At 39.3% G+C, this 17,702-nt stretch overlaps 1 protein-coding gene across 4 annotated transcripts in view; it reads right to left on the bottom strand.

Annotated features, from left to right (window-relative positions):
- Positions 1 to 17,702, bottom strand: part of EFHC2 (EF-hand domain containing 2) — a 179,716-nt gene that overhangs the window by 150,723 nt on the left and 11,291 nt on the right. For all 4 annotated transcript variants that reach the window (XM_046672652.1, XM_046672650.1, XM_046672651.1 and 1 more), the window contains exon 2: positions 4,921 to 5,109. In XM_046672652.1, coding sequence (XP_046528608.1) covers positions 4,921 to 5,109 — 189 coding nt within the window. The remainder of the gene's footprint in view (positions 1 to 4,920; positions 5,110 to 17,702) is intronic.

The following is a 17,702-nucleotide window of genomic DNA, read 5'->3' as shown; positions in this document are numbered from 1 at the left end:
TTAACACCTGCTTACTTAGACATCCCACGGTTACTTAGGGTATGTATTCTCCCTCACTGCAGTGAGTAAGAAACCAACTTTTTCAATTAAAAAAAAGTCAAGGTGACCCAAGAGATCAAATTATATTTAAAAAATTTATTTTTATATTGTTCAAAGCATAGAGATTCACACAGTACTACATAAATAATCAGCTCACCACAAATCCAATATCAATGAATGCAAAGTCATTAAAATTCTAATTCTGTGGTCAGTAGTTTTGATTATAATTATTATGTTTACAATAGATGGAAAAAGCAAAATAATATTTTTAAATGTATGCATACCCCATAGGATCAACCTTTATCCTGCCATTTACTATAATAGAGTCATTTGCAAAATAGCAAACAAATTAGGCTAACTAGGAGCCACTGACAAATGAAGAGAAATGAGAGCATAATTGTAGAGTTTATGTAAATGGCGCATAACATCCAGATAAATCATATAAAAACATTCAGTCATTTGCATTTTTCTAACTAGTCTGACTTTTCATAAAAGCAGCTAATGATAGATCATATATGATAGCAAGAGCAGCATATTATAAACTACTACATGCCAAATTTCAATTAATAATGAAGCAGTAGGTGCCTGGTATAATTAGAAAGAGCCCCAGGCCAGGAGATCCAGGGTCTGGGCTCAGTTCTAGGATGAACTAGCTGAATTTGCCTTTAGTCATAGACTAAGACTAAAGTCTTAGGCATAGACTGCTAGAGGTAAAAGGACACTGGAGATCAGCTAGCCAAGGAAACTGAGGCTCAGAGAGGTAAAGTGACTAAACCACAATCACACAGACAGTTCCAGTGCCTCCAACATGCAGCCTCAGAACTCTGGCCCCTGTCCCACTTCTTGGGAATGATTCCTCATTTATAGAGTGAGAACAATCATCCATGTCTGCTTCTTTCTCACGGAGGTGCTGGGCTGATGACTGGAACCAACTGCTGTGAGTGAATATGTGCTTGCTTATATTTAAATGAATTCAATGAAATAACTCATCTTTGGGGGTCGGTGCTGTCTGCATAAATCCTCTCAATGCCAGAGGTTTTAAGAAAGTAGGACTATGTTTCTTAATGGCAGCAGTATCAGCATTTTAAGTAGAACATTCTCCCCAGTGTGGGGCGGCCCTCCCCACACTGCAGGATGTAAAAGACACAGTTGGCCCCCAGCTACTCAATAGCAGCAGCACCTCCAGGTCAAGGCTGGCCCCAGGTCGAGGTGATTTAAAACATCAAAATTAATGCAAAAAATCCATGGTCGACAAAATATCGAAATGCCAGAATGTTAAACAAAGATGCAATCAGTATTACTGATTTTTCCTTTCGCCTCAGGCTCTAATACGGCTCAACTTGGCACTATTACTGATCCTGTCTTTATTGAAAATGTTGGTATTTTGTTCATCATGAATTTTTACATTAATTTTGATTTTTAAAGGGACTTCATTAAAAACTATCTAGCTCGGTTACTGAGTTTTGGGGCATCCCTTAAATTTTGCAACCAAGGCAAGTGCCTCATTTGCCTCACCCTAGTCCAGGGCTGCTGCTGGTCATTGTGACAACCCAAAACACCTCCACACATTTCCAAAGGCCTCCGTGGGTTGAGAACCAGGGGCTAATTTTTCTCATATAACAAGAAGTCCAGAGAAAGGCAGCTTGGGCGTGAAATAGTGGCTTCATAATGCCAGCAGGGCCCTAGATTCCCTTCATCTCCTCTGCACTCACAAGATGGCTGCTGTGCCCCAAGGAATTATACACCCCAGACAGGAAAACAAAGGTAGGGAAAAGGGCAGGAAAAATGCGCCAGCTGAGCCTGACTCTTTTAATTAAAAATATAACTTTCCCAGGATTCCCACCCAATAACCCTTAACTCATATATCATTGGCCAGAAATGAGTTATGTGGCTGGCCCTAGATGCAAGGAGCCTGGGGGGAGAACATGTTTAAGTGGGCACAACTCCAGACAGAACAAAATTAGTGCCCTCTCCATAAGAATGAAGGGGAGAGTGAATAAAAGATAAACAGTTACAAATGTCTGGGGGACACTTGTTTGTTGTCAGTGCCATGCAGCCGATTCTCACTCCTCACGACCCTGTGGAGAGCAGAGCGAATCCTACCTGGTCTTTTGCACCATGCCCTCACCTTCTTGCCCTCTATCAGACAAGGCTCGGCTACTATTTATAGGGTATTCGTGGCCAATTTTTTCAGAAGTGGGTGGCCAGGTCCTTCTTCCTAGTCTGTCTAGTCTGGAAGCTCTGCTGAAACCTCTCCACCATGGGTGACACTGCTGGTATTTGAAATACTGGTGGCGTAGCTTTCAGCATCACAGCAACATGCAGCCACCACAGTTACACAACTGACGGATGGTGTGGTTCCCAGATCAAAACAAACACCCCACCCTGGCAGTGAGAGCATGGAATCTTCACCACTAGACCACCAGGGCTGCTTCGTGGGGGCCATGCAGGATAAAAAATGCTGGCTCTTTTTGGTGATTGCAAAGAGCATCTTCTCTGCTTGTAATCTGATAGTCTGCCTGAGCAGAGCATTTTGATGGTCGCTTTTAGAATGAAGGATAAAAACCAGCATGTTGTCTTAGGTTGGGCTCCATAGAAACAGAGCCTGAAACAGGGCTGTAGGTGCATGTGATTTATTAAGGGCACACTCTTGGGAGAAACCTGTAAGGGAGTGAGGGGAGCAGCCAAGGAAAGGGGAATGAGCCAAGCAAGGATGCACTGTCACATGAAGTTTTGCCTTGGCCTGATGCACAAGGGCTATAGGCCTAAATCACCATACAGAGTTGCCCCACCTTGAGGAAGCTCAGCTTTTTACTCCTGACAAATGGGTCAGCGGCTGCCTCCCGTCGTGGTGAAGGGGCTACTGTCGCCTCCCAGGCTTCCCTGGGTGATGCAATGCCCACTGGCCAAGAGCAACGCTCCAGAGAGGGTTACAGGTGTGAGCTGTTTGCTCCAGTAGTTGCTGCAGCTGGGAGGAACGGGTGCCCTACCCCTAACGTGGATTGAGGTGGGCACCAAGAGCATCTACTACAAACATGAATTTTCATACACTTTCCAAAGAACTGCCTTTATTTCTATTTTGTGTTGTTTGAGAATGTAACCCTAAATATACTGCTACAATTCAAAGCTATCGGCAAAACTGGCAGCGAGCTGAAAAGATTTCATTTTTAAGAAAAATGATTAACAGGTGTTGACTTGTTTTGTTGAACCATGAATGTAGAAAGCCCTTCCTAAATTGCTCTGGGTTTTAACCAGGATCCAGTGTAGTTCACAATCTCATCAGAGCACATAAATATTTCATAGTCTTAGTGTCTCATTTAAAGCTCAATGAATATTTAACTGAAGTTGACCAACAAAATAACTGAAAGAATTATGTTGCATTTAGTTAGGCCTGAAATGAGCAAGCTCTTCATTTTCTCAAGTAGTTTGAAGATAAAATTATTCCAACTTCATAAAATATTCTACATAATTTTATAAGTAATTAAAGGGCTGCAAAACAGGCTTGAAAGGCACATATTAAATGCTGAGAAAAACATGAAATAAGATGAATTTTCAACTTTAAATGCAAGAGGATAGTTTATATATTGTGGCCTACAACATTACTCATTCAGTAGTAGATTAAACTATTGTCAATATGCTCTTTCTATCACAAGAAGTAAAAATAGAATCTTTTCTTTGGCCCTTGCAAGTTAAATATTCTAGAATGATGATGTGTAAACACCTATAAGACTGATATTAACAGGAAACCATGTGTGATCTACCCAAGTAAGTCAGCCCAGAAACTGTTTCTGAACTCTGGGTCCAGCACTGAGCAGGGCACTGAAAAATAATTTAAAAAAGAGAAATATTGGTCCATGTTCAAAGTCGAGATGGTTTCCCGGGAACGAAGCTTCCCTGCCGTCTGTTAGATCTCCATAAGTGTCAGAACTGGGCTTTAAAAAGAACATGTGCTCTCATTGATCAACCTTAACCCAGACGACCTGGGATATGTCACTTCTACCAAATTTGAAGCCAATTTAATTGGAATCAAAGTATTGTCAACCAGTCCATGTTAAAGCTGCTAAAAACCACCTGGTAAACTCAGTATACTAAGGTTTGAATTCTTTATCTAGACCTGAATTATTTTTTAGTTACGAGATCTAAATAATCTAATAACGGGTTCTTTTTCGAAGAACAGAACACGGGGCTGCGATACAGGGTTGTCTGATAAACACAGTATATCCATATAGCTGCCTTATGGAAAATATATGGTCACTTTGGATTTTTTTTCCCTTTGATCTTAGTCCCTTTTTAAGATATTCAAATGGATTACCTTTTTCAACTGTCAACATGCCAGTATGTGTGTGTGTTATGCGTACAAACATATACATTAAAAAGTTCAGACTCTTGTCTAATAATGGCATCTCTTTCCTTCACTTCTGCAACTCTTGCCATGTCACCCTTTGGTCCTCAGGAATGGGGAACTATAATTGGTATGGAGAAAAGAAGTGAGGGCATCTTTCTGTTGCTATTTAATGGCACATTCAGAATCAAACAAACTTATTTGGTTAATGGCAACTCACTAAGCAAAAGTGACAGTCTGACCAAACTCTTAGTTATCTATAGAAGGACAGATTATCCTGTCCAGGGGAAGTGATGAGAGAAAGGTTAATAAGCATTAGCTAAGAAAGGTGAACACTTGGCGCCCACAACCAATGTGCCTGGTCAGAAACAGAAGCAAGAATAACTTTTCTTTGTTTAGGGTACTTTTGTTCTTAAATGTGTCTTTTCAGGAGAACTAGCCTTAACATTTACATTGAGGACTCATTTTCTCAAATCTACTTAATACTTATTACATGTAACATTTTAAGATTGCACGTCTCTCAATGTCATGTGACTTACCTGTTTATCAAAAGCTACCCAGGGGGGTGCGTCAATTCCCATTTCTTTAAGAAATGCACTGTATTTAGGCTTCCTCTTTTGCCTGAGACACAGTTCTCCACCTATTCCGGGTTTATCTTCATTCATCAACATCCTAACATTGTTGCAAAAGCCCCAATGTTGAGGTTTGTGGAACTTCTCCTTTCCCACCTGTGAACACAAGAGACAACACAGAATGGCCAAAGTTACTCTTTATGACTTTTCTTATTTGTTTTCAAACGTAAACACATTTCTCATCGTTAATTTTTCCCATTACGAAATGCATATTAGAATGGCAAATAATTATGATCAATCTTTATCCATAAAGTTGTCAAATTTTAAATTCATTTTCACAAATTCAAAACTTTGGAAGCTTAATAAGAATAAACCCAACACTCCATGCTATTTAAAACATTTAAAAATAACTATTACTGCAAGTGAACGTTTAGAACATTAGCTTGCTAATTGGTCTATTCTACTTATTTGCCAAGAATGCAAATAGGGGGAAAAAAAACCCTCCTCTACTTCAAGTAAAAATGTAACAGTTTTCCTGCAGAAGTCCAAACATTATTTTCACCAAAACAGAGAATAAAATCCTTGCCTCATTAAAATAAATGTAATAGCTCATTCCTCAGAGCTGACATCCTCCTCCTAAATGGAGAACCTTGACCTCCCTCTTCCTTACTCCTTTCCCACCTTTTCTGGGCATCTGGGCAGAGAAGGAAAAGCCCAGATAATGCTACCAAGGGCTGGCAAAGATGTGGGCCCACATCAAATCATATGCACTCCTAGTAGGAAAGTAAAGCAGAAAAATCCCCCTGAGGAAAGATTTGCAATACCTAGCAAAGTGAAAGCTGTGTATGCCCTACCGCCTAGCAAGTCCACTCCTAAATATCTTTTGCCCTGGTACACGAGGAGCTATACCTCAGATTATTTATTACAGCAGTGTTTGTAAGAGTGAAAAGTAGGAAACAATCTAACCGTCCGTCAATAGCAGAAAAGATATCTCAATTGTGTTCTCTTTATAAAATGGAATATTAATAGAGGTTGAAAATTACATGTATCAATATGGACAAGTCTCAAAAAATGTCAACCAAAAAAAAAAAATAGGTAGTAGAAAGGCACATAAAATTTGATAATTCCACATATGTAAAGCCTGAAAATATTCAAAAATACAGTATTATTTATGGATAATATAAGTATGCAAATGATAAGCAGCAATTCAAGATAATATAATATCCATGATAATATGATGATATAGAATACAACAAATATCATACATCATACAATGAATATCCATGTACCCCCACAGCCCTGCATAAAAAAATAAAACACTTCAGATACAACTGAAGCCCTCTCTCAGAGTTCACCCCCTTGTCTCCCTCTCCAGAGGTAACCATTATCCTGAATTTGCTGCTTGAACTTTAACACTTTGCCAGGATGATATACAGCCAAGGCAATAGCCTCTTGCAAACAGAATGCATTGGCAGGAAGTCTGAGAGGAGGGTCAAAAAGACCTCATTTCAAGGCAACCTATTGAATGGGAGAAAATATTTGCAAGTCATATATCAGATAAGGGGCAAATATCCAAAATATAAAAAGAACTCATAGACCTCAACAGCAAATAAACAAACAATCTGATTTAAAAAATGGGCAAATGATCTGAATAGACATTTTTCCAAAGAAGACATACAGATGGCCAACAGGTACTTGAAAAGATGCTCAATATCACTAATCATCAGGAAAATACAAATCCAAACCACAATAAGATATCACCTGACACCTGTTAGAATGGCTATTATCAAAAAGACAAGAAATAAGTATTGGTGAGGATAAGTATAAGTATTGGTGGAGAAAAGGGACCCTTGTGCACTGTTGGTGGGAATGTAAATTGGTGCAGCCACTATAGAAAACAATACAGAGGTTCTTCAAAAAATTAAAAATAGAACTACTATATGATCCAGCAATTCCACTTCTAGGTATTTATTGGAAGAAAATGAAAACACTAATTCAAAAAGATATACGTACCCTCGTGTTCACTGCAGCATTATTTACAATAGCCAAGACATGGAAGTAACCTAAGTGTCCACTGATAGATGAATGAATAAAGAAGATACAATGGAATATTACTCAGCCATAAAAAAGAATGAAAACTTGCCATTTGTGACAACATGGATGTACCTTCAGGGCATTATGCTAAGTGAAATAAGTCAGAGAAAGATAAATACCACATGATCTCACTTATATGTGAAATCCTTAAGAAAAAAAAAAAACTCATAGATACAGAGAACAGATAGGTGGTTGCCAGAGGTGGGGGGGGGGGGGGGAGCGGTGAGTGAAATGAATGAAGGGAGCCAAAGGTGCAAACTTTGTTAGAAAACATAAGTCATTAGGATGTAATGTACAGCGTGGTGACTATAGTTAATAGTACTGTATTGTACATTTGAAAGTTGCTAAGGAAGTAAATCTTGTAAGTTCTCATCACAAGAAAAAAATTTATAACTATGTGGTGACAGATGTTAACTAGACTTAATTGTGATCATTTTGCAATATATACAAATATTGAATCATTACACTGGACACTTGCAACTAATATGTCAATTATACCTCAATAAAAATAAAAAATATAATACTCAATATTAAAAAAAAAGAAACGACTTCATTTCCTCTTGTAGTGAAGGCAGCCTGGAAGAACGGGGAAGGGCGTGAGCAGCCCTGCCCAGGGGAGCCAGGGCCAGAAGAGCTGCGCTGGGCAGGTGAAGAGCCCAGCTCGAAGGCTAAGGGAGGAAAGCTAGAGGCAGTGGTTAGGATGGTGAGCTGCAGCCTGGCTCTGTCCCTCAGAGGATCCACTGCCACCACCTCCACCAGCCCGCTACTCCTCGTTAACACACACACACTCACACACACACTCAGCTTGCCACAAGTCAGTCCTAGATCACCACAGCAAAACAAAAGTTGGGTTGGTTAAAATGAATGATGCAGTAACATAGAATTTTATAAAAATTAACCTTCCCTCTTTTAAAGCAAGTAATTTCAGGTAATCACAAACTCACCTAAGGTCAAACAAATAAATGTTTATTAAGCATTTACTGTATTCCTAGTTTTGTGCCAGATATACTAGTTAAAATAAACAAAAGACCCAGCCCTTGCCCTAAGAAGAAACCAGCGTTCTTGCTGATGGGGCAAGATTTAGAAATATAAAACAACTAGAAAACAGTACATTTTGACCACTTACTATGAGCTGGACCCTTTACTAAGGGCTTTACATACATTGTCTATTTCACCATCACAGAACTATTTGATAAGTGTTACTACTGCCATTTTACCAATGAGGAAACCAAGTTAGAGAGAGGTAGACTAGCACACCCACAGTCACATGGTAACTAGTGGAGCCTGCATCTGAACCTAACTAAGTTCACGTAACTGTAAGCTCTGGTAAGTTTATCTGCCCAGAGTGATAGGCTGATGGGCTGGAGTAGTAGCGTTAAGGTGCTGCGGGTAACTGGGTACTCTCTTGGGCCTGCAGCAATGGGATGAATTAGACAGGAGAGGAGAGGCAAGGGTGTTCCGGGCAGGGTTATGAGTGATGCACTGGAGCTGAGCCGACAGCACCCAGCGTGAGGGGCAAGAGAGGGGCGAGTCTAATCAAAAGGACAAGCTCAGGTTTGGAAGAGGGGTGAAATAGGGTAGAATATGTAAGGAGGTCTATATTACGGAAGGCCTCACACTTAAATACCATATATACATCTGAAACTCTCCTTGAGCAAGGATGAAACATAACGAAAGACTGTCTGGGGTGACAATCTTCTAGATAGACTGAAAAACATTTTATAGCCATCAGAATGCCAAGAATTAGAAAACTAGATAATATCAAATGTATAAGTGGATGTGGGGAAACAAGAACTCGAATGCTTCGCTGATGGGAGAGTTAACCATCTTTCTGGGCAGCAGTGTGGTACTACTTGGCAAAACGAGGGATGTGTATTCCCTATGATTCGAGAATCTCACTCCTGGATACACATCTCAGAGAAATTCTCACAGTAGCAAATAAATGGATATGTATGAGAATGTGTCATGGTATTTGCGAGAAGTTGGGGGCGACTTAGATATCTTCGTTGCTAGAACAAAAAAGAAAATATGATTTAATGGATAAGTACACTATGGTGGATGTTTACTTCACCTCACTGCTTAGAAGCAATAAACCAGATGTATTACCTCGGGTTGCCATAACAACATAACACAGACTGGGTGACTCAAACAACAGAAATTTATTTCTCGCAGTTCTGGAGGCTGGGAAGTCCAAGATCAAGGTGCTGGCCAATTCACTGCCCAGTGAAGGTTCCCTTGTTGGCTTGCAGACTGCCAACTTCTCACTGTGTCTTCACACGGCAGTGAGAAAGAGAGCAAGGTCTCTAATGTCTCTTCTTATGAGGGCACTAATCTCATCATGGGGGCTCTACCCTCATGACCGCATATATACCTAATTACCTCCTGAGACCCCATCTCCAAACACCATCACACTGGGGAGTCAGGGCTTCAGCACATGAATTTGGGGTGGACACAATTCAGTCCATAGCACAAGACGTACATATAGCAATACAGATCCTTAAAACATATTGTTGGCTGAAAAAAATGTTATCTATAGCACACAATATCATTTATATTTTTTTAAAAACAACAATGCTACATATTTTACAAGGACACACACAGATTCAAGAATGTACACCAAAGACATTTGTATGGGAGCCTATATAAAGTGGAGAAGGAATGACATTAAGAATGATGAAGAATACAAATACACCAAACAAGAGAGAGACCTTGCACAGATCAATAATGATAGTGTACCAGAAATGGGGGTATTAATCCACCTCTTTGCACCCAGTGATGGACTGGAATGAGAGGTGAGAGGTAGGCAGACTAGGCGAGCTGCTAGGGCAGCCGAGGAAGCACAGGGTGACAAAGGCCCGCACAAGGGTGACAACGATGGGAATGGGAAGGAAGGGGCATCCTATAGGACAGGGACCCTCAAACTATCTTTGAGGAAGGGCGAGTTTGGTTGTTTGTTTCCTCAAATCATTTCAGATTGATACTTTTGTAATATACAATAAAATTAATTACAAAAAATTGAAATAAAAACAAAGACATAAAAACTTACAAGCCCCACTGATCACACCCCTGGATATCATGGCAATGGCAAATTGCTATATATAAGTTTCTGAAGATCCCCAGTGTCACAAATGCACACCACACTTTGAGTAGCACTGCTATAGTAGACATCAGACAAAGAAACCAACATGTGTGATTGGATGTGTTAAGAAAGGAAGAGTGATGGGAGGTGACTTAAAAGTTTCATGCCAGCTTCACTTCCACTTTGGGCGCTGGGGGGGTGGACAGTAAGGTAGATGAAGTACTTCCATCACCTGGCTCCTTAGCTTACGTATTGCCGCAGCTCCCAAGCATGGGTACAGCCGCATACGCAGAGTGTCTCATTTCTGAAATTTCTGAAGGAGACTAAAGCAATGGTTTGAGCCTGAAGTGCCCTCAGCAAGGTGAGCCCTTCCTTTCCTGGTCACCACCACAGCAACAAGAGGAAGAGAAGGGGCTGGAAGAAGCAAAGGGCAAAAAAGGTGTGCCTGCTGCCCCCCACATACACACACACATACACAACTGCTATGAACTCGTCAGCACATCTTTGTACAGCTAGTGACAATGACTATGAATATCAGACAAGGCATTTTTATTTTAAATATAAGATCCATCAATGCTGTGAAAATTGAGGAGAAACTACAGTATATAAAACTCAGAAAGTAGTTCAATCAAGTTCCTGCTACATTGATGAACAATTTCTCTATCCAAAGAGCATTAGCTAGGTACTTGTTAAGTATTTCCAATTCTTTTGTTAAATAAGATAAAATCAGCCAGACCTAATTCTTAAAAAGAATATTCTCAGCATGAAAGGAACTACTACTAAAACCTTTCCAAAACTCTTGGTTTGTGAGTTGTGAATTCACACATTCAAACTCGAAATCACAAAACACACACACACTTCTTTAAAGTTCAGTCACGCCAATTTCTATTGTTATTGTTATCAGCATAGCATGCAAATTCCATTTCTGCACTATCAGAGTATGAACCTGAAACTTCAATTCAAAATCCTATACCTTAGAAATTAATTGCTTGAGGATTTCTTTGGTGTGATGTAAAAGTGTGTAAGGCACCTGTTTCAAGTGTGTGCCCCTCCCAACACACACACAAGAGATTTGCCATTATAATCTCTTAGGATCACAGGTCAGCCTGCCTTTTGCCCTCGTAACTGTGAAACGCTGCTCAATCGCAGTTCAAAGAAGTCAGGCAAATGTCTTAGCAAATGATAAAGTCAGGAACACACTATCCCCAGATCCAGTGCTCCGTGGCATCTCAACTCCCTAGGTCCTATCCCACTTATGGCACCACTGTTGCAAAAAGAGAAGCCAAATCCAGGCTCTCCTTGATGTTTCGCATCAAATTAATAGCTGATACTACCACTCCTTCATTGTTGCTGAAGATTGGAAGAAAAATTTTATCACATGTTTAGATTGATTAAGGAATAATCAATAAGTTGTCAGAGCCACTACAGAAAACGTAAAGCTAACCCAAACTGAAAAGCAGGCTATCGTCATCAGCATGAGGAGCTGTTTATCCGTTTATAATGTCTCTTTCAGAGCTGCAGCACGTCAGAGTCTCTTTGTTTCTTTCTAGGCTACACTCCAAAGCCCAGATGCTTGACAACCATACGACAAAGGCAGGAAGAGTAAGCTGCTTGGTACGAACCTGACGGCTCATTGGGGCCACCATGAGCCAGAAGCCTATCTTTACAGATGTGAATATCATTCCTGTAGCCATAAATGTGTAACACATACGTAGCACTGTTCTAAGTACTTTAGAAGCATTAAATTCTTTAAACTCTCAGAGAAAATCCCTGAGTATGCGTTCTCATCACCCCCATTTTATAGATGGGGATACTCAGGCACAGAGAGTTTAAGTAATTTGCCCAAGGTCACTCAACCAGTATCAGTGGTGAATCCAGGACGCAAACTCAATGCCTGAACCCTTAGGCATTAGGCTTTGCACTGTTTGTGCCCTCTCAGAGAAAAGTAACAGACCTCCCCTTGGTTAAGTCATCAGGGTTGAATTAATACTTTTGTTTTGACGAATATAATAATGAAAATGTCCTCCATGACCTGGAAGGGAGGGAATAGATCAGATAATTGAACCTAGACTCAATCTCTTAAAAGCAGGACAGGTATTAGAGAGTGTCGCAGAAACCCTTTTACAGCCACTAGCAGTTACTGGAAATTTGGAGACTGGAGAAAGCCAGTTAATATTTAATATTTCAATGTACGTTGACAACACTTACTTTTCAAACTACTTTTTGAGGTTAATGGAAAATATGATATAGAATCACCAAAAACTATCATTCTTAGACATCGCTGCCTGATCAGGTTTGGAACTGGTTTGCTTCCCTTCCATGAACAGTTTTTTTCTCCCTTCATATCATATTTATTTTAGAAATTCATTTTCTCTTTTCTTCTTTTCTGTACTTTCATAGAGAAAAATAAGTTATTCAGCAAATACTGTGAACCTCCCAGAGAAAATAACAACAAAATTGCCTCAGGTACAGTGGGATCTGAGAGCTCAGGACCGTAAGAACATGAAAGCTATCATTACTTATTAATAAAGCTAAATCACTCACAAAGAAACCCCAAATGTAAAAATAAAAAAGCCATGTCAAAGAAAACGTCAAACACTTTTTAAGCTAATTTTCCTCCCTTTCCAAACCTAACTTGGAAAAGTGTTGTGCTCATGATTCTTACCCATCAACTCAATATAACAGTAAGATTGGCTTTAGATACTTCATAATGTATTTAAATCAGTATAGTGGAAAATAAAATCTAAATCAATACGATCTAGAGAGATGTGCAGCCCCTTCCTCAGAAGACTCGGATATTTTTCTCTAAATAATTCAACTCAAAGCACCAATCAATACAAAGAATTCTAAAGACTTCTCCCAAAGTCTGTTCAAATCACCAGTTCATTGTAGCTGATTAGTACACCCATTCTCAAATTCCTTCTCCCTTGCCGGTCTCCACTTAAAAGTCAGCAAAGGCTAAACATTAAACTTGTTTCCTCTGCCTCCTTTTCAGAAGTCTGTTCTGGAATTCTGGAAAAGACTCCATCCTCTTGAGCCAAGGGACAAATGCAGGTGACACTGTCCCTAGCTCACTTCTTCCTGCTTTGAGATGTATACATGATGCCTGGAGCTACAGCAGCCACCTTGGGGTCATGGGCAGGAAGGTGGGGAGGATTACAGAGGTGCTGGCTCAGACAAAGTTGAGCCTTTAAACGTATGCCAGCAGCCACCTACCTCTAGACTTCCTGCTTGGGAAAAAAAATTAATTCCTGCTTGTTTAAGCCTCTATTGGTCAGGTATTCCATGACCTGAAGCAGAAAGCATTACAAACTAATGCAACTAGTCTCTAAAAGCTGTGTTTTAATGCTTTTTTTCTTTGTTACAGATAAGATTATTAAGTGATCTAAAAGGTAATTTTCTTTATACAATGAGAAAAAGAAAGTTCTTCTCAAACTTTGAGCACAACAAATATGAATAAAATTTATCACCTTCACGGACTTAAGGGATCTATTTGAAATTAATTCTAAAATTTATGAAGTGGGGCAACTGGTTCCACTGATAAGACTAGAAGAATAGAAAGGTAGAGGTAGCTATGAGTTGTATACACATGGGCAGTACATCTGGAGATGGAAACCAGGAGTTCAAGACCTGGCCCAGAACCTTCTTTACGGATATTATGGAGGAAAGTCTACCTCGAGGTAAAACCAGGGAGTTGCTCATGGGACAGAGGTTCATGTGCACGGGCTGGTGTCAGGAGGGGGTAGGGTGAAGTGAGCTCCTTGGAACACCCAAGTTCAGCACTCCTGTAATAACACACCGGCTGTAGCAGCATCTGATGCAAGTTAATGGTCAAAGAAGGTGGCATCAGAAAACAAAGCACCTGCCACACAGTACAACACTCATGTCTGACTTCCCTCTCCCCCCAGCAAAGAGTCTGTGGGCCTTAGGGACCGTGGACCACACAGGGTAAGACCTATGGATTCAAAAATCCTGGGTCAGAGTGGAGGGGTGAGATATAAGGGCAGCACAGCTTCCAACGATACTTAGTGAATTGCTAAAGACTTTCAAAGGTAGTCTTGGCCCAAAGCCGTGAGGACAGTAGATGACAGAATCCCAAGAGTGGGAGGGCGTGGTGATTGTGCAGTTCTGCTGAGTGTGTTTTAGGACTGGAATCTGAACATCTGTATCAACGGTCCCTGAACCCACAAGAGCACGCATTGAAACAAAAATTATAACAACCTGATATTCATAACAATGATATTTAAAAGTGGGAAAGGCAGAGGGACCTAAATGGAAGTGAGGCTTCCGTACTTTATTTGAAGCAGCAAAACAGGAACAGCAACAGACTTCAGTCTATATAAGTCACATATACTTACTGTAATATCCAGATAAACCACTATGAAAACTAGACTAAGAGACACTCCAAAACACTACAAATAAATCAAGATGGAAGTTCCAGTAACCCCTACAGTTAACATCATACTTAACAGTAAAAGACTAAGAGTTCCTCCCCTAAGATCAGGAACAAGGCAAGAATGTCTGCTCTCATCATTCTTATCCAACATATTACTGGAACCTCTACCCAGTACAGTAAGGCAAGAAAAATAAATAAAAGACAGACAGATTGGGAAGGAAGAAATATAACTGCCTCTATTTGCAATGACAAGATTGTCTATGTGAAAAAAAAAAGAATTTACCCCCCAAAATTCCTTAAACTAATAATTGAGTTCAGCAGGGTCAAAGGATACAAGATCAACACACAAAAATCAATCACATTTCTATATACTAACAATGAATATGTGAAATTGAAATTTAAAACACAATGTCATTTACAATCACGCCAAAGAAAATGAAATACAAAACATGTACAGGCTCTGCAGGCTGAAAATTACAAAATGGTGATGAAAACAATCAAAGATGACCTTAAGAAATGGAGAGACATAGCGTGTTCACAGATTGCAAGACTCAACATAGTAAAGATGCCAATTTTCCCTAAATTGATCTAGAGGTTTAATGCAATTCCTATCAAAATCCCAGCAAAGTTATTTGTAAACATAGGCAAGCTTATTCTAAAATTGATATGGAAAGGTACAGGCTCTAGACAAACAGGACTCTTGACAAAAAAAGAACAAAGTGGGAGGAATCAGTATACCTGATATTAAGGTTTACTATATTACTACATTAACAAAAACAGTGTGGCCTTGGCAGAGGGTAGACACATAAATCAATGGACTAGAATAGAGAACACAGGAAGAGACCCACAGAAACATGCTCAAATGATTTTTCACAAAGGTGCAAACGCAATTCAACTAAGGAAAGATAGCCTCTTCAACAAATGCTGCTCAAGTAATTGGATATCTATGGGCAAAATAAAATGAATCATGACCTAAATTTCATACCTTATATGAAAATTAACTCAAAATGGATTACAGACTTGAGCATAAAATGTAAAACTATACAAATTTTAGGAAAAAACATAGTTGAAAATCTTCAGGATGTAGGGCTAGACAGAGAGTTCTTAGACTTAACACCAAAAGCATGATCCATAAAAGAAAAAATTGATAAATTGGACCTCATCAAAACTGGAAACTTTTTTGCTCTGCAAAAGACAGTTAGGATGAAAAGACAAGCTACAGACTGGGAAAATATATGTGCGAACCACATCTTAGACAAAGGGCTAGTACCTAGAATGTATAAAGAATTCTCAAAACTCAACAGTAAAAAAAATCCAATTAGAAACGGGCAAAAAACATAAACAGACATTTCACCAAGGTGGATACACAGATGGCAAATAAGCACATGAAAAGATATCCAACTCGTTAGCCATCAAAGAAATGCTAATTAAACCCACAATGAGATATCACTACATACTTATTAGACAGCTAAAATGAAAAATAGCAACAACACTAAATGCTGACTAGGATGCAAAGAAACTAGATCACTCATACTGCTGCCGGGAATGTAAAATGATACATTTGTTCTCAGAAATAGTTTGGTAGTATTTTAAAAAATTATTTTGTTGAGGTCATATTGGCTTATAACATTGTGTAAATTTCAGATGTACATTATTATAGATCAGTTTCTGTATAGACTGCACCATGTTCACCACCAACAGTCTAGTTTTTATCCGGCACACACATATGTGCCCCTTTATTCCTTTCCTCCTCCCCCGATCCCCTCCCTTCTGGTAATCACTAATTTGTTCTCCTCATCCATGCATTTATTTATCTTCTACATATGAGTGAAATCATGCAGTGTCTGTCTTTCTCTATCTGGCTCATACATACACTGGAGAAAGGAAAGTCTCTTTAATAAATAGTGTTGGGAAAACTGGACGGTCACATGCAAAAAAATGAAACTAGACCACTATCTTACACCATACACAAAAATTAACTCAAAATGAATTAAAGACTTGAATGTAAGACCTGAAACCATAAAACTCCTAGAAAAAAACATAGGCAGTATACTCTTTGACATCAGTCTTAACAGTATCTTTTCGAATACCATGTCTACACAGGCAAAGGAAACAAAAGAAAAAATAAACAAATGAGATTACATCAGACTAAAAAGCTTCTCCAAAGCAAAGGAAACCATGAACAAAATGAAAAGACAACCCACCAATTGGGAGAAAATAGTTTGGCAGTTCTTTTACGAAGCTAAACATGCAATTATCATATGATCCAGCAATTGCACTCTTGGGCATGTATCCCAGAAAATGAAAACACATGTCTACACAAAAACCTGCACATGAATGTTCATAGCAGCTTTATTTCCAAAAGCCAAAAACTGGAAATAGCCCAGATGTCCTTTGACAGGTAAATGGTTAAAGAAACTGTAGTACAAACATGGAATACTATTCAGCAATGAAAATGAAGGGACAACTGACACACGCAACTACCTGGATAAGTTTCCAGAGAATTCTGCCAAGTGAAAAAAAATCCCAAGAGGTACATACTTTATGATTCCATTTATGCAACATTTTCAAAGTAAAAAAATTTTAGAAATGGAAAACAGGTTAGTGGTTGCCAGGAGTTACGGACATTGTGGGGCGCAGAGTGGGGAGGTTGATGGGAAGGAGGTGGGTGTGATTAGAAAAGGGCAACAGGAGGGATCCTTGCGATGACGGAACTGTTCAGTATCTTTACTGTCGAAGTGGTCACAGTAACCCTCACCTGTGATGAATTATATAGACTAAATACACACACACACGAGTACAAGGAAAGCTTGGGCAATCTGAATAAGATGGATGGATTGTGTTAATGCTAATCTGGTTGTGCTATTATACTATAGTTTTGCAAAACGTTATCAATGGGAAAGTGGGTAAAGAGTACACAGGATCTCTCTGAATTATTTCTTATAACTGCATGTGAATTTACAATTACCTCAGTAAAAATTTCAATTAACAATAAAAGAAAAGAGGGTGTACTTTCCCTGGTAACTAGGAAAGCTTCCACTCAGGTGCCTTTTATAAGATATTAAATATGAACATGAACACAGATGAGCAATAAATGACTAAAGTCTCACAGAAATGGGGTGAAAACAGTCCTAGAAATGATAAAACAACATCTCTGTTTCAATTACCAAACTCAGATGA

This window comes from Equus quagga, chromosome 10, assembly GCF_021613505.1.
Source record: "Equus quagga isolate Etosha38 chromosome 10, UCLA_HA_Equagga_1.0, whole genome shotgun sequence".
Taxonomy (NCBI): Eukaryota; Metazoa; Chordata; class Mammalia; order Perissodactyla; family Equidae; genus Equus; species Equus quagga.
Note: the sequence above shows the minus strand (reverse complement) of the source record. Positions and strands in the feature narration are given on the sequence as shown.